The sequence below is a fragment of the Hypanus sabinus genome, chromosome 2, assembly GCF_030144855.1.
Source record: "Hypanus sabinus isolate sHypSab1 chromosome 2, sHypSab1.hap1, whole genome shotgun sequence".
Classification (NCBI taxonomy): Eukaryota; Metazoa; Chordata; class Chondrichthyes; order Myliobatiformes; family Dasyatidae; genus Hypanus; species Hypanus sabinus.
In genome coordinates, this window is record NC_082707.1 from 136,919,211 (window position 1) to 136,941,858 (window position 22,648).

The window sequence follows — 22,648 nt, forward strand, 5'->3', positions numbered from 1 at the left end:
CAATAAAGTGGCATCCTTTGTTAAAGGACCTCATCATGCCTGCTCCTCACTCCTCATCAGGGAGGAGGTACAGAGCCCTGAAAAAATATACTCAATGTTTTAGGAACAGCTTCTTCCCCTTTTCCATCAGATTTCTGAATAGTCCATGGACACTATGTCACAATTAGACAATAGACATTAGGTGCAGAAGTAGACAATTCGGCCCTTCGAGCCTGCACCGCCATTTTGAGATTATGGCTGATCAACTACTATCAATTCTCGGTTCCTGCCTTGTCCCCATATCCCTTGATTCCCCTATCCATAAGATACCTATCTAGCTCCTTCTTGAAAGCATCCAGATAATTGGCCTCTACTACCTTCTGAGGCAGTGCATTCCAGACCCCCACAACTCTCTGGGAGAAGTTTTTCCTTAAATCTGTCCTAAATGACCTACCCCTTATTCTCAAACCATGCCCTCTGGTACTGGACTCTCCCAGCATCTGGAACATATTTCCTGCCTCTATCTTGTCCAATCCCTTAATAATCTTATGTTTCAATCAGCTCCCCTCTCAATCTCCTTAATTCCAGCGTGTACAAGCCCAGTCTCTCTAACCACTCTGCGTAAGACAGTCCAGACATCCCAGGAATTAACCTCTTGAATCTACGCTGCACTTCCTCTACAGCCAGGATGTCCTTCCTTAACCCTGGAGACCAAAACTGTATACAATACTCCAGGTGTGGTCTCACTAGGGCCCTGAACAAATGCAAGAGGATTTCCTTGCTCTTGTACTCAATTCCCTTTGTAATAAAGGCCAACATTCCATTAGCCTTCTTCACTGCCTGCTGCACTTGCTCATTCACCTTCAGTGAATAATGAACAAGGACTCCTAGATCTCTTTGTATTTCTCCTTTACCTAACTCTACACCATTCAGATAATAATCTGCCTTCCTGTTCTTACTCACAAAGTGGATAACCTCACACTTATTCACATTAAACGCCATCTGCCAAGTATCTGCCCACTCACCCAGCCTATCCAAGTCACCCTGAATTCTCCTAACATCCTCATCACATGTCACCCTGCCACCCAGCTTAGTATCATCAGCAAATTTACTGATGTTATTTTCAATGCCTTCATCTAAATCTTTGACGTAAATTGTAAACAGCTGTGGTCCCAATACCGAGCCCTGTGGCACCCCACTAGTCACCACCTGCCATTCCGAGAAACACCCATTCACCGCTACCCTTTGCTTTCTATCTACCAACCAGTTTTCTATCCATGTCAATGTCTTTCCCCCAATGCCCTGAGCTTTGATTTTACCCACCAATCTCCTATGTGGGACCTTATCAAATGCCTTCTGAAAATCGAGGTACACTACATCCACTGGATCTCCCCCATCTAACTTCCTGGTTACATCCTCGAAAAACAGATTAGTCAAGCATGATTTACCCTAGATAAATACTCTCATCTTGCATTATTTATTTTCTATATATTTCATATAGCAACTTATAGTAATTTTTAAAAATATATTTATTTATTAAATTTTAGAAAATTACAAAGAATAAATGTGATGATAAAAAAGTGAGAAAAATAATTTTGACCCTCCCCCCTTAACCCTTATCTAAAGAAAGAAAAAAAAGAGAAAGATTGCCTGGATATCGGAGGATCCCCACATGTTCCATGGAGTTCAAAATAATTTAAATATTTATTTTTACTTTCCCTAATTACTTTATAATTTTATCTTCAAAGGACCTATGTATTTAATCCTATCTTTTCTAAGTATGGGAACTTTATTGTTTATTGCCACTAAACAATAAAGTTCACAGCATAAGTCAGTAATAATAAACCTGATTTCCATTACATTTCTGAGTGTTTTATGTATTTAATGTTACAGCTCTGAACAGGCCCTTCTGGCACAACAAGCTGCACCATCAGGCGACCCACCTATTTAACATTTGCCTAATCACAGGAAAATTTACAATGAACAATTAGCCTACTCAGCATTATCATTTCGAAGGATCTGGCCTGGGTCCAGCACATAAGTGTCATTACAAAGAAGGCACGGTAGTGCCTCCACTTTTTTTAGAAATTTGCAAAGATTCGGCACATCATCTAACACTTCAATGAACTTCTAAAGCTGTGCTGTGGAGAATATACTGACTGATTGCATCATGGCCTGGTATAGAAACACCAATACCCTTGAACAGAAAAGCCTACAGAAAGTAATGGATACAGCCCACCCATCACATATAAAGCCCTTCCCACCGTTGAGCACATCTACATTTTGTGCCATCGCAGGAATGCAGCATCCATCATCAGGGCTTGCCACCATCCAGACCACACTCCCTTCTGTTTTGCAGCTTTTTTCTCTTCTGATTTTGCCTTCAAGATCTCATACCCTTGTCAAGTTAGTTTAAATCTGTCCCCATACCAGAAACCAAATCTTTTGTGAGGATACAGGTTATTTTCCTGTTAAACTGCTATCTAGCTTAGAAAAGCCCATCTCCATCAGAAATAGTCCCAGGGATACAAAGCCTGCCCTAATACATCCCCTCATTCAGTAATTATTAACTATTTTATTGCTTCATCCTCAGTAACATGTGGTGTGAGCAATAATCCAAAGATTAGCTTTTGTTGTCATGCTTTTAGTCCATCTTCCCAAACTGCCCTGCAGTTATTAGTGTCACCCTTGAACTCCATCCCCCCACCACCTCCTTAAGACAAGTTTGGGATCTATACTCAAGCAAAGCAAGTCCCAGCCAACATTCAGGTTTTGTTAAATGGTGGCATACATCACATAAATATCAGGTGAATATTTTCTTTAAAAAGGTCAAGCCTAACCAGTGTCCCTTAAAAAAAATCAGTGTAACTACCACCTCACTTATTAAAACACAATAGAGATCATCAAATTTGTCAACCAACATTGACCTCAGTGTTTCATTGGGTGCAAGCCAAGAGTTTTTTTTAAATTTTCTTTATTTTAGAGGTACGACACATTTGAGGCCTTCTGGCCCAATGAGCCCACACCACATATTAACCCATACATCTCTGGAATATGCAGAGGGATCCCATGTAGTCACAGGGAGAACATACAAACATGTTACAGACAGTGGCAGGAATTGAATACAGGTCATTGGTGCTATAAAGCATTATGCTAACCACTATGCTACTGTGCTGCCAGTTGATCGTAAAATTTAAATAGAATAAAGAACTAGTTTAAACTGATGACCCACCAGTACTGTAAGGACAAATTGGAATTGACAATAAATTCTGACCTTGCCAATGACAAGCATATCTTCAAAAAAAAAACACAACAGAATCACCTGTTTCACTGTGCACCTTCTAATGGTCTGCAGGAGAGTAACTTGAAAATATAAACCCAAAAACTGAAATTGTTTCTTCTTTTATCAACAAGATTCAGAATGTGGGTTTTTCACTTTAGACTTTCCCAGCAATGAAAATGCAGAGAATGTTGCGATATAGACTATGGGATTCGGTTTAATTGGCATCATGGTTAAGCCAGACAAATAGGTTAAAGTGCCAATTCTTGAGAATCAGAATCAGGTTAAATATCACTGACATTTGTCATAAAAGTTGTTTTGTGGCAGCAGTACATTTCAATCCATAATAAAACTATAAATTAAGTATATTAATAAGTATATTTTAATTAGTGCAAAAAGAGCAGAAAAAAATACTGAGCATCAAACGCAAAATGCTGGAAAAACTCAGCAGGTCTATGGAAAAGAATAAGTAGTTGACATTTCAGGCAGAGACCCATGTTCAGGACTTGGGACAAAATATTAGGTAGCGTTCATGGGTTAATTGCCCATTCAGAAATCTAATGGCATAAGGGAGGAAGCCATTCGTAAAATGTTGAGTGTGTCTTCGGGCTCCTGTATCACCTCCTTGATGGTAGCAATGAGAAGAGGGCATTGCTAGTGCCCATGATGGAGTTGACAGAGCTTACAAGTTTTCTGATCCTGCGCAGTGGCCCTCCACCAGCCAGTGACACAACCAGTAACAGTGCTGTCCATAGTACATCTGTAGAAATTTCCACGTGCCTTTGGTGACATACCAATTCTCGTCAAACTCCTAATGAAATATAGCCATGGCTCTGCCCTTTGTAATTTCATCAATACTTGGGCCCAGGATAAATCCTCGGAGATATTGACACCCAGGAACTTGAAATTTCTTTCTACTTTCGATTCCTTGTTGATGATTGGTGTGTGTTCTCCCCACCTTAAGTCCCTAATCAATTGTTTGGTCTTATTGGTGTTGAGTGCAAGGTGATTAGTGTGATACAGCAGATCTATCTCACTCCTATACACATCCTTGAGGTGAGCCAGTGTTGATTATCGGCAAGAAGATTTTGTTTCCAATCTACACTGACTGTGGTCTCCCAGTGAAGAAGTCAAGACCCATTTGAGAGGGAGGCACAGAAGCCCGAGATTTGGATCTGCAGATGCTGGAAATCAAGAGCAATACACACAAAATGCTGGAGAACCTCAGCAGATCAGACAGCATCTACGGAAATGAATAAACAGTTGACATCTCAGACCAAGACCCTTCTTCAGGATGCTGTATCTTAAATAAGTGTATGACAAACCAAGAGAAAATCTACTGTGTCATTTTTCAGGATTTTAAGTATATTAAACATTGGCATAATTAATACCTTTATAAACTTCAACAGCACAGGAATTTCTGAAAAACTAAACAGTTTTCCTCAACTCTTGAGATTTTTATAAATGACCTGGATGAGGAAGTGGAGGGATGAGTTAGTAAATTTGCTGATGATGCAGACTGGGGGTGTTGTGGATAGTGTGGAGGGCTGTCAGAGGTTACAACAGGACATTAATAGGATGTAAAAACTGGGCTGAGAAGTGGCAGACGGAGTTCCATCCAGATAACTGAGATGGTTCATTTTGGTAAGTCAAATATGATGGCAGAGTATAGCATTAATGGCAAGACACTTGGCAGTGTGGAGGATCAGAGGGATTTTGGTGTCTGAGTCCATAGAACACTCAAAGCTGCTATGCAGGTTGACTCTGTGGTTAAGAAAGCATACAAGTGCACTGGCCTTCATTAATCATGGGATTGAGTTTTAAGAGCTGAGGAGTAATGTTGCAGCTATATAGGCTCCTGGTCAGACCCCACTTGGAGGACTGTGCTCAATTCTGGTTGCCTCACTACAGGAAGGATGTAGTAAGTGTCCAGAGGAGATTTTACAAGGATGTTGCCTGGATTGGGGAGCATGCTGTATGAGAAATAGGTTGAGTGAACTCAGCCTTTTCTGCTTGGAGTGATGGTGTTGAGAGGTGACCAGATAGAGGAGCACATTGGCATTGATCGTGTGGATAGTCAGAGGCTTTTTCCCAGGGCCAAAATGGATAGCACGAGAGGGCATAGTTTTAAGGTGCTTGGAAGAAGGTATAGAGGAGATGTCAGAAGTAAGTTTTTACGCGGAGAGTGGTGAGTGCAAAGAATGGGCTGCCGGAGGCAGAAATGATTGGGTCTTTTAAGAGACTCTTGGATGGCTACATGGAGCTTAGAAAAAATAGAGGGCCATGGGTAAAGCCTAGGTAGTTCTAAAGTAGAGACATGTTCTGAACAGCTTTGTGGGCCAAAGGGCCTGTATTATGCTGTAGGTTTTCTATGTTTCTATTTTATCAAGGTAGTCTTACAACAAATTGTGCTTACATAATCCTTTGCTATTCACGCGCTATTGCTTAAATATCCCCACCTTCTCATCACTTTCTACTACTTAATACCATCTTGGCAACCATTTCCTTTGTAATTAATTAAGTACTTAGAAGAGAAATCACAGTATCAATTATGGGTGTGCATCAAACTACATAGGAGGTCAATTATTAAAAACACCAGAATGTAGCTTCTGAGGCTTAATTAAATGAATCTTTTATTTTCCAATATACAGGCAACTTTTTGTTTGTATAAATGAAAAGAACTGTTAAATGAACTGAGGCTCTGAAAGACACTATCTTAAGCATTTTACAGGTAAAATACTTCCAAAATGTATTTCCCCCTTTAACAGAAAGTGAACTGCAGCAAAATTTTACACAAACTGCAGATAGTGATTCATGATTGAGTGATCAATGATCTGGGATTGACAAGAACACCTTTGCTCTTCAGAGCAGTACCACATGACCTTCAAACACATAGCTAAGGGAGCAGATGAAATCAAAGTTTAGCTATTTGTCAGTATTATACATTGTCAGAAAAGCACATTGCAAATAATTCACTATTCATGCATGATATTTTTCTTAAACTTTCCACTCATTTTCCAAAGATTTCATCTGATGCAGTTTATTAGCATTATAATCACTATTTTTTCTATTGCATTTTGTTTCCTCCTTTTGAATAGTAATAACACTGGCTGACACATATTGCCTTTATTTCACTTCTTCAGAAGACAATGAAATAAATTTCATTTGTGCTTGATATAATTTTTCATTACAGTTCCACATACAGTACAGCACAGCATGATGTGCCAATCTTTTAACCTACTCAAAGTTCATTATAACCCTCTCCCCTCATAGCCCTCCATTTTCTTTCATCCAAGTCACTTAAATGCCCCAATGTATCTTTCACCACTACCCCCAGCAGTACATTCCACGCAACCATTACAGTGTAAAAGGCCTACTCCTAATACCCCCTCTATACTTCCTTCCAATCACCTTAAAATTATGCCCATATGAATTAGCTATTTATTTCCACCTTGGGAATATAACAGCACAGTAAATAAGAAAGCATTTTATTTCAAATTCTGCTTCATGTCACATGTTGCAAACACTTCCATATCATAATTTACTTTCATCTTCATATGAAGATTCTTACTGTTTACATTCATTCACAATCAACTTGTACCAATCATACTAGAATTACAGTATTAAAGTATTACGTCAAACCCAACAGAATTGGCTGTAAAAAGTTGAAAGATTATTGCATGTGCTTTTCCTGAACACAATAATGTTTATGAAGTACTTACTCTATTCAAAGCTACAGTACAATAAATTGTATCAAAACTACAGTATACTAAAAGTGCTTAACAGGATTTCTGGATGAGAAGATTTCAAAACCAACAAAATGTAATTTTAAATAGAATCAGAATGGCATGACCAGCTATGTACATTAGTATCATTTTGGATACAACTAAGCAGTTGAATGTGTTTTCCCCCCCAAATTTTCACATAATTTTATTGACAAATGTTCATAGAACCCTAGAATTTTACTCAGCAAGTTAAAGAGCATAAAGCTATCAACAGAAACCTGAATAAAACTATTAGCTGCCTATAAACAATTGAAAGTTTGCTTCAAGTCAATGGCATATTTTGAAATAGTTTCAAAAAGGTATTACCCAAGTACAAATATTGTGAATCATTATATTCAGAAAATAATTACACAATTAAAATTCAGGAAATTCCAGCATTCCAAGTAATTATACCCAAAAGTCACAATAAAATTAACTTAAGGAAAATGGCTTGTGCAATTGGAAGTATTGAACAGCAGCAATGCAAATTCAAGGGAAAAAAGGTTTCCCCCATCTATTTATAGGTCTATGGCTTTAGTTGTTAATTTTGTTGATATGGGGCACTTTGGTGAACCTTTGTACTGATTTTTTTCTTTCTCTGAAACTTTATGCAGTATAACATTAGAAATTGATTTTTCTGGGGTTGCAGCAGATGTTTTAGTAACTATGTTATGCTTTGGCAGCACACAGTCAGCTTGATAAACTCTTGATACTTTCTTATTAGTCCAATCCTCAGAAACTGACTGGTTGACATTTTGATCAGAGTTCTTCAGTTTGCTGCCCAAATTCTTTTCTTTAAACGCAGCAGTATGTTTTGTATGCATTGCTAATTCAGTTTTCCAGAATCCTTCAGTAGATAAGTCTTTTTGACAAGCATTGTCTCTGAGCTTATTTTGTTTAATATTAAAATTTTGTTTCAATGCTAATGAATTTTGATTAAATGACAAACCACTTTCATGACTTAATGGTTTAATTTTTGGAGAACCAAATGAAATTTTACACATTCTGGACCTGTTTGCTACTAATTTTTCATTGCTAGACGACAATGCATTCATCCTTCTAACAGATTGACGGACTGGAGTACGTTTGAACTTTAAAGGTGATCGCATAGTTTTATATTTTGGAGTTTGATCATTTAATGAAAGACTATTAAATCGCTGAATATGTTCAACCACTTTGAAATGATGACCATGTTCAGTGTCTGGCAGCTCTTCTACTGAATTATTTCGCAGAGGAATATCCAAAGTAGGCAACTTTGAAGAAAATTCTAAAGCTTGAGTTCCATCTGTAGAAGCTGAGCTGTCACCCTTATTTAAAGTAATCCCTAATTCATTGGCTAAGAATACAGACTGGTGCAATTCAAAGGGAGGGTGACCACTATCTGTGCCTGAAGATGGAGCAGGTAACTCACCAGGATTACAATTTTCATCCTGCTCTTTCTTTTGCTTATAGTTTGACGTTACTTGCTCAGACACCAGCCCTGGTAATGAAAATACCGTAGCACATTTTTTGTCAGTGTTAGTAGGATCTTTAACTAAAGGCGAAGATGTATTCTTGCTTTGAGGAACTTCAATTCCATTTTTCTCTTGCTGATCTGAACTACTAATGCAATTTAGATTATTGCTCATCTTAGATGTTCTGCTCACGTCAGTTGGGCAGGGATTTATTTTCCCATTTGTGAGTAATGTATTTGTAACAGGTTGGGATGGCAATTCAGTGGATGACCAATGAGATTGCCCTTCTAATGGTTGATCAGCTTTAAGGGTAGATGTACTGGGAACTTGCTGAGAAAGCAAATTACTTCCACATAAATCATTTCCAGTGGAACACTTGTGGCCAACAAACAATGAACAGAGGTTACATCCTGATTCAGAAAATGCTTTTTTAATTTTCAATACAGTTTCTCCAGTCTGACCATTCTCGTTTAAAGAACCACTGCTTTTTCTGATGCTGTTGTTCTGAGCAACATTCCGATTGTGCAATTCCCCAGGCACAGTGGGTGGTTTTGCTACAATTAGTGCAGGTTCTGATTGACAGCTTCCAGAATTTAGATAACTCTCTAATGTGGTTCCCACTTCCAAATGGTCACATGTTACTTGGGACTCTGTAGGACTAGCACAATTCCAAGATTTTCGATGAGCATCATTTTTGCACACTGGAGTAATAAGATTTTCTTCTGATTTACTTCTGTGCTTCCAACCTGGAAAGGAAATAAATAGAATAAGCAAAATCAATTTCAAATCAGTACAAAATGAAGCAAAGAACTAACAGTTAACTTTGAAAGTTACTGTCTTATGATGCACGTCAGTGTCTTGAAACTAAGATAGGTATGAGAACAGAAGAATCCGTACTCCTGAGAGAAGGCATGGCTTGTCCTCCTCCTCTCCTTGCATGAACAGCTTAATTTTCTACAAAACATTGTCATATGTAAGACAGCAGGATCTCTCTCAAGCCTTTGTTTATTTAACTGAATATAGAGTTGTTAGTGAACATATGTTTTCTTGTGCTTTGCCATCTTTTGCACAGGAATACTAACCCAGCTCTAAAGAAGTGGCTGTTAAGCAGCTTGCATCTAATTGTAATTCAGTAAAATTGGGTTTTATTTTTACCTCAGCACAAACGGAATTCAAGCCACGCACTGGCCACCATTTTCTTCTTTTGCAGTGCCTGGTGATAAAGAGTGACTTGTTTCCATTCTTATGCTGAGAGTTCTGAGGTTAACGATGTAACCACAAATGCATCCACATTTGGGTAGGAGGTACAGTATCTGAGGGGCTGACTGACTGGATAGAACAAAACTACAATAGTCTGGCAGATTTTCTGGACCACTGGGCGTTATTTCAATATCTCACTTTTAAAGTTAGTTAGAAAGTCATAGTTTGTTGAGTGTGTTTCGGCCATCAAATTCTAAATTTGTGTATATTTACAAAATACAATTAAGTTGGTCAGTAAAACTATTGAAAATCTTTTTTTTGTACTTTTGTCAGTTAAATAAGGGTTCAGGTGAATTAACATATCACAGATTTTTGTTTTTATTGCATTTTGGAAAATATCCCAACTTTTCTGGAAATGGGGTTTGTAGCTCCCAGATTTACAAGATCTGGAACTTGTGTATAATAGCAACATTTAGAATGAATTCTCTGCAATCACAATATTTTCATTTATAGAGTTTGAACATGATAATCTTAAAATGCATGTTGTATGGATAGAAGTTGCTTATTAAATAGCTGAGCATTATTAATATTTACCCTTTGCATCATTGTCCTTCTCATCTGAGGTAAATGGGGGATCAACTGAGAACCAGTTGTGGCTGCGACCTTCACCTTGATTTGCAAGTCGCCAGCCAATGTTTTCTGAACCATTTGGTGCTGGGACTCCAAAGGAGAAGGTATTCTGCACAGAAGCGTAAAAATGTGAAAAGAAAACTTGATTTGAGACAATACGTTCAAATTATCTTGTTCAGAGTATATTTATTACCAAAGTGCATGTTTGTCACCATATACATCCCTGAGATTCATTTCCTTGCAAGCATATACAATAAATCCAAGAAACAATAGAAGTAATGAAAGACTGCACCCAACAGGACAGAGAGACAATGTGCAAAACAAACTGCAAATACAAAAAAAAACAAAATATAATATATAAGCAATAAATATCAAGAACATGAGATGAAAAATCCTTGAAAGCGAATCCATAGGTTGTGGGGACAGTTTAGTGATGGGACAAGTGAAGTTGAGTGAAGTTATCCCCACTGGTCAAGGACTTGATAGTTAAGGGGTATTAACTGTTCCTGAATATGGTAGTGTGGTTCCTGAGGCTCATAGAAACATAGAAAATCTACAGCGCAATACAGGCCCTTCGGTCCACAAAGTTGTGCTGAACACGTCCCTACCTTAGAAATTTCTAGGCTTACCTATAGCCTTCTATTTTTCTAAGCTCCATGTACCTATCCAAAAGTCTCTTAAAAGACCTTATCATATCTGCCTCCGCCACCGTTGTCGGCAGCCCATTCCACGCACTCACCACTCTGAGTAAAAAATTTACCCCTGACATCTACTCTGTACCTACTCTCCAGCACCTTAAACCTGTGACCTCTTGTAGCAACCATTTCAGCCCTGGGAAAAAGCCTCTGACTATCCACAAAATCATTGCCTCACCTCTCATCCTCCATCGCTCCAAGGAGAAAAGGCCGAGTTCACTCAACTTATTCTCATAAGGCATACTCACCAATTCAGGCAACATCCTTGTAAATCTCCTCTGCACCCTTTCTATGGCTTCCACATTTTCCCTGTAGTGAGGTGACCAGAACTGAACACAGTACTCCAAGTGGGGTCTGACCAGGCTCCTATATAGCTGCAACATTACCTCTTGGCTCCTAAATTCAATTCCACAATTGATGAAGGCCAATACACCATACACCTTCTTAACCACCTGCGCATTTGCTTTGAGCATCCTATGGACTCAGACCCCAAGATCCCTCTGATCCTCCACACTGCCAACAGTCTTACTATTAATACTATATTCTGCCATCATATTTCACCTACCAGAATGAACCACTTCACACTTATCTGGGTTGAACTGCATCTGCCACTTCTCAGCCCAGTTTTGCATCCTATCAATGTCCCACTGTAACCTCTGACAGCCCTCCACACTATCCACAACACCTCCAACCTTTGTGTCATCAGCAAACTTACTAACCCATCCCTCCACTTCCTCATCCAGGTCATTTATAAAATTCACAAAGAATAAGGGTCCCAGAACAGATCTCTGAGGCACACCATTGGTGACCGACCTTCATGCAGAATATGACCCATCTACAACCACTCTCTGCCTTCTGTGGGCAAGCCAATTCTGGATCCACAAAGCAATGTCCCCTTGGATCCCATGCCTCCTTAGTTTCTCAGTAAGCGTGCATGGGGTACCTTATCAAATGTCTTGCTGAAATCCACATACACTACACACACTTATGGCAGCAGGAGTGAGAAGAGTATAACTTTCCCGCGACAGCACTCCATGTGGATTTGCTCAACAGTAGGTTGGGCTTTACCCATGATGTACTGGGCTGTATCCACTACTTTTTGTAGGATTTTCTATTCAAAGGCATTGGTGTTTCCACACCAGGCTGTGATGCAACCAGTCTATGTAATCTGCACCACACATCTATGGAAGTTTGTCAAAGTTTTAGTTGCCACGTCAAACGTTGAACATGTACACCAATAAAACAGAATTGCAATTTATATTAATACACAAAAGGATATTTTGACCCAGTTCATCATATAAACTTGTATTTCAATTCTTGGATTATAGAACTTTTGTGTGTGAGGGAATATAATCCAAAATCATGCCTATTTTGGCAAACTATGATTTCACCAAGTTTTAATTACATATGATTAAAAACAACTCAAATTTTTAGTTAACAACCAGGAGATTCGCGATGTCTCAAAACCTCCAGTTGTTTCCAATAGCTGAGAAAATCTTCAACTAATCAAGTAATTTATCTTAAAATTCTGGCAATTCCCTTCAACTACCCAGACCTTTACTTTCTGAGTTTAAATTATTTCAACATGTGTTAAAGATTTGTTGTAAGTAATATGTTATTTTACTGTGCAGCAGTCAGTGAAGGTTGATGGACCTCAAAACAGCACAGCAAAACACTGAGTATTTGTAGGCAAGAGAACAAGTTAGTATGAAGAGTGGTGTAACATGGAGGGAGGGTGATTAGCAAGGAAAACAAAACCAAAAACTGCAAGCTGTTTCATTTTACTGCTATAATCAAGCAAAATAAACCAACTGAAAGGCAATGCTATAAAACTGCAGACAAGTTCTTATTTCACAATTTGACTGACATTTAAATTCAGCTTTTCAATGATCAGTGAAAAATGGCATTAATAATCTGATCTATTGAAGCTCCATACTTAATCCCACAACTTCCACCAAAGCAATTTTAATTAAGTCTTTAAATAACAGCAATCCAAGGTACTAATAGAAACATGCATCATTATGCAAATTAGTCTACAAAAGATGCTAAATCGGATGTAAATAACACTTCCTTTTCAAGTGCAGTTTCAAAGTACTGGAGAGAAGATAGCAAAGGGAGGAGCACCTAAGGTGCATATTCACAGCACGGTAAAAAAAATCTAAAATTCAAAGTGCAGCAATATCAGGTTGGGTGTGACATTTCCAAATGAAGAAGAATATTCAACTATAAATGCATTTCAAATTTTAAACCACTATTGCAATGTCGACTTACTGTGTCTTTGCTTTTTCCAAGGCTAAATCTCAAACGCAGGGACTTACGGACAATTTCTTTGCGATTAAGTTTAGGAGAAAAGCAACTACTTTTTCCTGATTCCAACCTGGAAGACAAAGGATTTCTAAATATTTTAAGCTGTCTCAGACCTTGGATGACTCTGGATGTAATTGTTGTACAGGTGGTCCCCCATTTTTCGAACGTTCACTTTACGACACCTCGCTTTTACTGAAGACCTACATTAGTTACCTGTCTTCGCTAATAGAAGGTGTTTTTATTGTTACAAAAAAGGCAGCAAAGCAGCCAAGCTCCCCCTGGAACTGCATTCTAGCCGCCTGTGAGCATCTGTGTTTTATGTTGATTTATTTTGTGCATCTGTTAGCAAGATGAGTTCTAAGGTATCGGAAAAGCCTAAAAGAGCTCGTAAGTGTGTTACATTTAGCGTAAAACTCGACATAATGAGAACCAGTTGTGATCGTGGTGAACAAAGTAAGGACAGCCTGCACATTGAACCATTTGCACTATTTATACGGCATCCAATAATGGATAAACTAGAAAGTCTTTTGCTTGAGTGGATTGATGGGTGTACAAAGCACAGTGTCCCATTAAGTTATCTTATACTAAGGAGAAATTAGTCAGCTTTTTAATAAGCTGAAACAGAAAGCATGGGACAATGGTGATGAAAGTGTTACGAAAATGGAATTTTAAGGTAGTCATGGATGGTTTGATCAGTTTCTGAGGCGAGGGCAGCTTCATAGCTTAAAGCTTACTGGAGAGAGTGCTTTGGCTGATACTGAAGCTGCTGAAAAGTTCCCAGCAGAACTGAAGAAAATAATTCCAAAAGGTAGTTATTCATGTAAGTGTTTAACTGTGACGGAACTGCAATTTATTGGAAAAAATTGCTGAGCACCCCAACCTCCGACGACTCAGCCTAACACACCATCATCAGTGTGCTCGCTGTCTTCCTGATTCCAGTAAGTGAAACTACACTGTACATACATTATTTCTACTTTATATAGGCTGTGTATTTTTGTGTGTTATTTGATATGATTTGGCAGCTTCATAGCTTAAAGGTTACTGGAGAGAGTGCTTCATACTGAGATTATATGTCACACTAGACAGTGCTGCAATGATTGGAGAAAAGTACTTCTACTTTATATAAGCTGTGTATTTATCATATTATTCCTGCTTTTACTATATGTTACTGTTATTTTAGGTCTTGTGTTATTTGGCATGATTTTGTAGGTTATTTTTTGGGTCTGGGAACGCTCACAAATTTTTCCCATATAAATAAATGGTAATTGCTTATTCACTTTACAACATTCCGGCTTACGAACCGTTTCATAGAAATGCTCTACCTTTGGATAGCGGGGGGAACCTGTACTGGAAATGATAACAGCACTTTTCTCATGCTTCTGTCCAAATTTTCCTTATAAGTTGCAGACTGTATTTCTGGGTCAGAATCTTGGTACATAGATGAGATATGCATCAGAGCAAAATAAAATATTAGTATTGAGTATTCACAAAATGAGAGAAATATAGGAGCTCCTAATGTTATAGGTGACTTAGGAAATCCAACTTTACAAAAGTCTACCCCACAGTGTTTTTTTTTAAAGAATAAATATAAAATGAAATATGTATATATTAACTTGTAAAAATACATTCTTAAAACAAAGTATTTGACAAGGTCCCTCATGAGAGATTCATCTAGAAAGTCATGAGGGATGGGATAAGTGGACAAAAAATTGGCTTAAAGGAAGAAAGCAGAGGGTAGTTGTGGAAGGAAAGTATTCTGCCTGGAGGTCGGTGACTAGTGGAGTGCCACAGGGATCTGTCCTGGGACCCCTGCTATTTGTGATTTTTATAAATGACCTGGATGTGGAGGTGGAAGGATGGGTGAGTAAGTTTGCAGATGACACAAAGATTGGAGGAGTTGTGGATGGAGATATAGGTGGTCGAAGGTTACAAGAGGATATAGACAGGCTGCAGAGTTGGGCAGAAAAATGGCAGATGGAGTTCAATCCGGACAAGCGTGAGGTGATGCATTTTGGAAGGACAAACCAGAAGACTGAGTACAGGATTAATGGTCAGTTACTTAAGAGTGTGGATGAACAAAGGGACCTTGAGGTTCAAATCCATACATCCCTCAAGGTCACTGCGCAGGTTGATAGGGTAGTTAAGAAGGCCTATTGGTTGCTAGGCTTCATTAACAGGGGGATTGAGTTCAAGAGTAGAGGTCATGTTGCAACTCTACAAACCTCTGGTGAGACCACACTTAAGAGTACTGTGTTCAGTTCTGGTCACGTTATTACAGGAAGAATGTGGAAGCTATGGAGAGGGTACAGAGGAGATTTATCAGGATGTTGCCTGGATTGAAGAACAAGTCGTATGAAGTTTAGCAGAGCTGGGACTTTTCTCTTTGGAGCGTAGAAGAATGAGAGGGGACTTGATAGAGGTCTACAAGATTATGAGAGGCATAGATAGGGTGGATAGTCAGTACCTGTTTCCCAGGGCACCAATAGCAAAGACCAGAGGGTATATGTACAAAATTAAGGGAGGGAAGTTTAGGGGAGACATCAGGGGTAAGTTTTTTGGGTTTTTTTGTGTGTGTGTTTTTTTTTCTTTCTTTTTTTTAAACACAGAGAGTTGTGAGTGCTTGGAATGACTTGCCAGGGATGGTGGTGGAAGCTAAAATATTAGGGGTAATTAAGAGCCTCTTGGACAGGCACATGGATGAAAGAAAAATGGAGGGTTATGGGGTAGTGTAGGTTTAGTACTTCTTTTAAAAAAGGATTATATGGGTCAGCACAACATAGAGGGCTGAAGGGCCTGTACTATGCTGTAGTGTTCTATGTTTCTAAAGGTAATGATTATTAGCTATATTGTTGTTTTGCTTTGTAGTGTTAATTTATTTACTATACATGGATTTCACAATCTAACTAATTCTGATCTTGCATCTTATTGCCTACCTACATTACACTTTCTCTGTAGCTGGTACATTTTACTCTGCACTCTGTTATTGTTTTACATTGTAGTATTTTCAATGCACGTATAATGAATTAATATGTATGACTATTATACACACCAAGCGTTTCCCTTTCCTTCGTATATGTGACAAAACTATTCCAATTCCAGGAGCCTAGCAGATTAAAAAAAACTCATTTCTATCTTAATGTAGTAGCCCCCATCTTCTGAAAACATGCAACCTGGTTCTAAATTGTCCCAACAAGAAAAATATTCTCTCAGCATTTACCCTCGTGAAGCCTTGCCAGACATTGCACACTTTCTCCAAATCCAGAAGTTATTGACCCAAAAAGCTCAACCTTTCATCATTAGTGAATACCTTTATTTCAACAAATTTACAATTTGTTTTCTGAACTGCCTCTGTTGCAGGTTTATCTCTGTTTCAATAAGGAAAACAAAACCACACAATGTTTGAGGTGCCTTGTAAATGGCTGGATGATTCTAGCAAGACTTTGCACTTTTATACTGCACACCCTTTGTATTTTAGGTCATGTCAAATACATATGAAACAGATCTATGAATTAATTTACTAAACCTCAGGAACGTTAACTTAATGGGACCGTTTCAAATATTTGACAAATACCTTTCCATTCTTTTGTTTTCTAGTCTTTTACTTTTTCGTCGATTAATTGATGCAGATGACTTAACCGTAGCACTTCCAGTAGATAGCAACAGTGGACCTTGCAATGATTCCAACGACACTTGAGGACTACCTTAAACAAAAACACATTTTACCTTGTCACAAATTAAGCAAAAGCATGACATCATAAATCTAACTAATCTCTTTAAAGCTTTATTACAAACATATCTGATTATCATAAAATTTTTAAAAAGTCAGTAAGTGCCTATAACAGAAGAAGATGGACAGATTAAGTTCATGAGAAGGTGGATAAGCGTGCCAATCTCGGTGGCTGTTTTGTCCTCAAACAGTGTGAAACTAAAAACCATTGGCCCTGACGTTATCTCAGCAAAGAATATTTCATTACACTGACATATGTATATATTATAGATGGGTGGAGACGCTGGATGTCTGAGGAATGTCACATTTTTCAGGACACCCAGCCTTTAACAAATTAAAAGGTGTGACAAAAATATTACCAACAAAATTTGACAACCATACAAGCTGATAATGGGAGAAACCTTGGTCAAAATAGGATCTCAAGAGTTTAAGGAAGAAACGAGTTTTGTAAAGACAGTTCGTTGGGAAATAGAAACTGGCCAGACAACAGGCCAGAAGGACAAAATGACTATTTTCTGCAAATCCTTTGAAACAGCATTAAAATTTGTATTATACTCTCTTCATCATCTTACTTGATAAAAAAGCATGGGTTTACACCAGACACTAAATGACACTGAACAACTGCTCTAAAAAGACTTGTAAACTTCATTTTTACCATCAATCCTCTTGGTTCCAATAGATGATGGCGTACAGTTCTGGCTAAGAAAGCCACTGGGTAATAATTCCAAAGCTATATTGTGTCTGAGTGATCGCCTGTGAAGAGGAAGTAATTTTCACTTTGCAAATTTTACAAGGGTAATTTCAACTTCAAAAATCAAAATAAAATATTGAAACATTCACATAGACCAGCAAATTAAATTGTCATTGAAATTGATAAATTAATCGGGAAATTAGTTTCCATATTTTTAAAGGTATGAAGGATGTTGGCCTTCTTAAGGTCCGACTCGTAAAGTTCATGAATTCCTAATTATATTAGTGTGGGATGTGGTGGAACAAGAACTAGATGGGAAAGCAAGATTATCAGCTTGGTGGTAAATGACAGTCTGTCTTTACTTCACGTAATTCAACAGGATACAGGACTATATTAATGATGCAAGATACAACTTTATCTGACAGATTTCATAAAATGTTATAAAGATTATTCCAGAGTATTAAGTGTTACACTTTTCTCCCTCTCTATTAGAGTTGACATGCATGAGATTCAGAAAACAGAGTAAGGTTTAAAATAATATCAAAAGAAACAAAATTGTGACAAAGAATTTCAGCTGTCAAACAATATAAAATTTACTAATCATGATTATTTTTGGTCTGATATTAATATTGTTACACAGGCAAAATGACATGAAGATGATTGGTTCAATAAAATTTGCAAAAGAGCACTCCATGAATGTCTGATCACTGTTTGCCAGAAAGCCAAGTATGGATACTGTTTACAATCAAGCAATGATAATTCTAAATAAATGAACACTTAGCAAAACAGATTTAAAATGCAAGCTGCCTGATACATAGAATTCCCTTGGGAAGGATAAGAATGAAGAGAAAACAGGATTATATTGCATTATGAATTTTACATTACAAGTCACTTGTGAAAGTCCTTAGGCACATGATAGAAAAAGAATGTTATAACACTTGCGAAGGCGCCAAAAAAATTCATGAGGATGTTGCCTGTGATGGATGTGGCAGATTTGAAGAGAGACTGGAGAGGCTAGGTATGTTTCTCTGGACAGAGGAGGTTAAGAGGGAACATGATTAACACATATAAAATTGAGGGGTGTAGATCAGGTAGTATGCAAGAAATGTTTTCCATTATCAGAGGTAAATAAAGTGAGAGTACATACTTAGGATAAGGGGTATGAAAGGTAGAAGAGATCTGAGGAGGTCCTTTTACACATCAGGAGCAATGAGTACCTGTACTGTACTGCTGGAGAGTGTGTGGAAGCTGATTCACTATCAGCATTTAAGATTCTCAAAACACTTAAATTGGCTAGGCATAGAAGGCTTAAAGGCATGTACCAGAAGATGGGATCAATGAGAATACATGCTAAATAATCAGCCTGAAAGTGGCACGCTGAATTACCTGCTTCCATTCTGTTGGACTCTATTACCCCTCTGTGTGTTATCTTGTTATATAAAATATTAGGGAACCATTTCATTGAACACCTTTGCTCCATCTGACATTAAAGGCTGAATTTCCCACTGCTCTCATTTTAATTCTACTTCCCTATCCCATGGCCTTCTCTACTGCCAAGATGAAATCACACTCATGTTGGAGGAATACCCCATCTTCCAACTGGATGACCTCCAACCTGATGGCATGAACATCAATTTCTCTTACTTCCGAAAATATTTCCCCTCCCTTCCCCTTCCCCCCCCATTACAGCTCCCATCTTAACCACGTCTCTTCTCACTTGCTCATGACCTCCCTCTAGTGGCCCTCCTCCTTCCCTTTCTCACATGGTCCATTCTCCTCTACATCAAGAGTTCTCCTTCAGCCCTTTATATCTCTTCCGCCTATCAAATCCTGGCTTCTCACTTCATATCCACCTCCCCCACCCACCATTCTCCTCACCCAATTTCACCCATCGCCTGCCAGCTTGTATTCTTTCCCTTCCCCCCAACCTTATTATGACTCTTCCAGTCTAGAAGGGTCAGCCCAATGTTGACTGCTCATTCTCCTCCATAAATGCTATATAACCAGCTGAGTTCTTCTGGCACAGGGGCTCCCAACCTTTTTATGCCATGGACTCCTACCATTAACAGAGGCATCCATCAACCCCAGATTGGGAACTCCTGCATTTTTGTGTTTCTTACATCATATTTAATGTTTCCTGATGTTAACCTCTGTAGTGAATAGAAATTCTTATCCAGACCTCAATGGAAAATAAGAAATAATTTACCTCAAGTCTAATCTAGAAATTTTGTCATAATGCTCAAATGCATCAAATGATACCAATGAAATTGCACACACTTCGAAATATCTGAGATCTATGATTTGATCAGTGTTCATCAGCAGTGAAATAAATATTCAGAAGCCTGTGGTTTTTTGGAACAAAACTCTCAAACTATTAAGAGCAAAACTCTCAAAATTAATTTTCCTCATGATAGCACTAAATCAGTTCAGATTTGATTACAAGTCAGAAGAATGATATCAATCCACACATTTAGCATTTAAATCTTAAATTTATGTCAGATAAATTGATATTTTTGAAAGATCGATGAAAAACCTACAGTACTGAGCAAGTCCTAGGCATCCTAGATTTTTCATATGGTTTCAGATGGTATGGCCTCCACAGAGCCCTGATCTCAACACCATTGAGGCTGTCTGGGATTACCCGGAGAGATAGTATTTGAAATCATCTTTGCTTTACGTAATTATTTTACATGTGTCTAAGACTTTTGCACAGTACTGTATAGGTAGTTGTAAATTATAAAAATACATTCATTCCTGTAGCCCTCACTGTTTATGGATTTATCCAGCATTCTTTTTTTAAATGATCAGTTTCTCAATCATGTATCTTCAAGAATGAAAATACCTTGATTTTGAAGCCCCTTCTCTCCTCAGCTCAGCAGTATACTATAGGGGAAAATGTACCTTTTTTTGTTTGAAAATCCAAGGCTTTGTGAAGAATCTACCAGTAGTTTCCGTTTCCATGTTGGAGTTTTAATTACTGGCGTTCCCGAAGATGTTTCTAATCAAGTTTATACAAAAAATTATATTGCTATTTATTTGATATGTAAACACACTGAAGACTCAAACTAAGTTTAAAGCTCTAATAATGAATTTTATCAGATGATATAGAATACAAACAAAAGATGCCGTTTCAGACATTTAAGGTCATAGGAAATCTATTGGAGAGTTTATCTGAAATGGCTTATCAGTTTATAAGAAAACAAGAATGTCTGGACAGATCTCATTTTAACTGAAGACTGGCCAAGTCAGTATATCCTCAGCTGTACAGCAATGTGCCACTTGGAAATTTCATATAACTTGCAGCTTTGTTTTTTGTGAGCTCCAATGGTACAAATCCCCAACATCTCATTGATTTCATGAATTATCCCAGTAATGAGGTAGATACAAGAACATATCAGAGTATTGAGTATAGGTGTTGGGGTGTTATGCTGAAGTTATACAAGACATTGGCAAGAAGAAATATGGAGTATTGGCAAGGGGAAATATGGAGTATTGTGTGTGTGGTAAGAGTACACAGAAAATTTACAATGATGTTGCCAGACATGAAGGCCTAAATTGTAGGGAAAAGTTGAATAGGTTGACTTTATTCCCTGGCACAGGAGAAATGAGGGAAGTTTTGATGGAGTATACAAAACTATAAGGGGTACAGATAGGGTTCTCCTCCCCCCCCCCCCCCCCCACTGAGCTTTGGTGTGTCTGGAACAAGAGGTTAAGGGTGAAAGATGAAATATTTAAGGGGAACCTGAGGGGGAACTGTTTCACTCAGAGAATGGAACAAGCTACCAATGGAAGTAGTAACTGTGGGTTCAATTGTAACATTTAAGAGAAGTTTGGATAAGTACATGGATTAGAGGGGTAGGAAGGTCCAGTTGTGGGTTGATGGGACCAGGCAGAACAGCAGAGCAGCATGGACTGGATGGTCTGCTTCTGTGCTGTAGTGCTATATGATTCTAAATAACCATCAATATAAAAAATGAAATGGTTTAGAGAGGGGCAAAGAATGCATTGAATATGAAAAAGTACTCCACTCCATTTTTCTTACTATGATACCCCATTTATAATGTTTTTACAAAGTATTTTACTTCAGTAATACCAACCCTACCTATCAGTGATTCATACTCACCAAGTACCCAAGGATGCCTTTATCTGCTCAGTATGTGATTTTAAAGAGACTTGGGATTTGATCAATCTGCTGTATACAATTACCTTAATGCTATTCTATAAATCATAATACAGGTTTATTGAAAAATTGTTCAATTTAATTATTTAAAGCAATCAATGTAAACAATACAATTCCGAATCATTAGAAACCTCTCTACCACTCAAATTGCTGGAAAAAACAGTTACTGGCTAACATTAGAGTCTCTAAAATTGATGCAAAAAGCTGTCCAACTTTGTGTGCACCAGTTTACAAGACTTCAGTAAGCCAAACTGCAGAATGAACAGACACTTGATATTAAGGAACTTATAGTTTCTGTGGTCATAAAGGTGACTAGATTAAGTACAGCTAAGAGAACAATGGAAGAAATGTAACCTGATAATCTGACCCTTGGAGAAATTATTGTGGTCTGGGGCCTGCCAGAGGTGGGAATTGTATAACCAAATGAAGCCCACGACAATGGCCTTGGCTTAAAACCAAATGCAAAAAAAAATTCAGGTAGAGATAGTGAGCCTGCTGACCATTCAGAAATGAAGAGGAAGGCAAAAAACCAGCCTGGCATGATGGCAGAACAATTCCATACATGAAAGTTGGCAAATCTTCACATTTTCAATGGACTTAATTGGGATACGAGAATAGAAGATGACTAAAGATTAGGAGAAATTATACAAAACACTAAAGTCATGAGCAATAATAACCCAAAAACAACAATTATATATATAAAAAAAGAGGACCCTAAATTTGGAATACAAGGAAGGCTAC

The 22,648-nt window shown here is 38.0% G+C and overlaps 1 protein-coding gene across 1 annotated transcript in view; it reads right to left on the reverse strand.

Annotated features, from left to right (window-relative positions):
- Window positions 1-5,875: 5,875 nt before the first annotated feature.
- Window positions 5,876-22,648, reverse strand: part of LOC132384498 (rho GTPase-activating protein 11A-like) — a 61,230-nt gene continuing 44,457 nt past the window's right edge. Inside the window, exons 8-13 of the mRNA XM_059955650.1 lie at window positions 20,629-20,725; window positions 17,692-17,789; window positions 16,881-17,010; window positions 13,274-13,379; window positions 10,272-10,416; window positions 5,876-9,223 (exon numbers count right to left, since the gene is read on the reverse strand). Of these exons, the coding sequence (XP_059811633.1) occupies window positions 7,542-9,223; window positions 10,272-10,416; window positions 13,274-13,379; window positions 16,881-17,010; window positions 17,692-17,789; window positions 20,629-20,725 (2,258 nt within the window). The 3' untranslated portion in view covers window positions 5,876-7,541. The remainder of the gene's footprint in view (window positions 9,224-10,271; window positions 10,417-13,273; window positions 13,380-16,880; window positions 17,011-17,691; window positions 17,790-20,628; window positions 20,726-22,648) is intronic.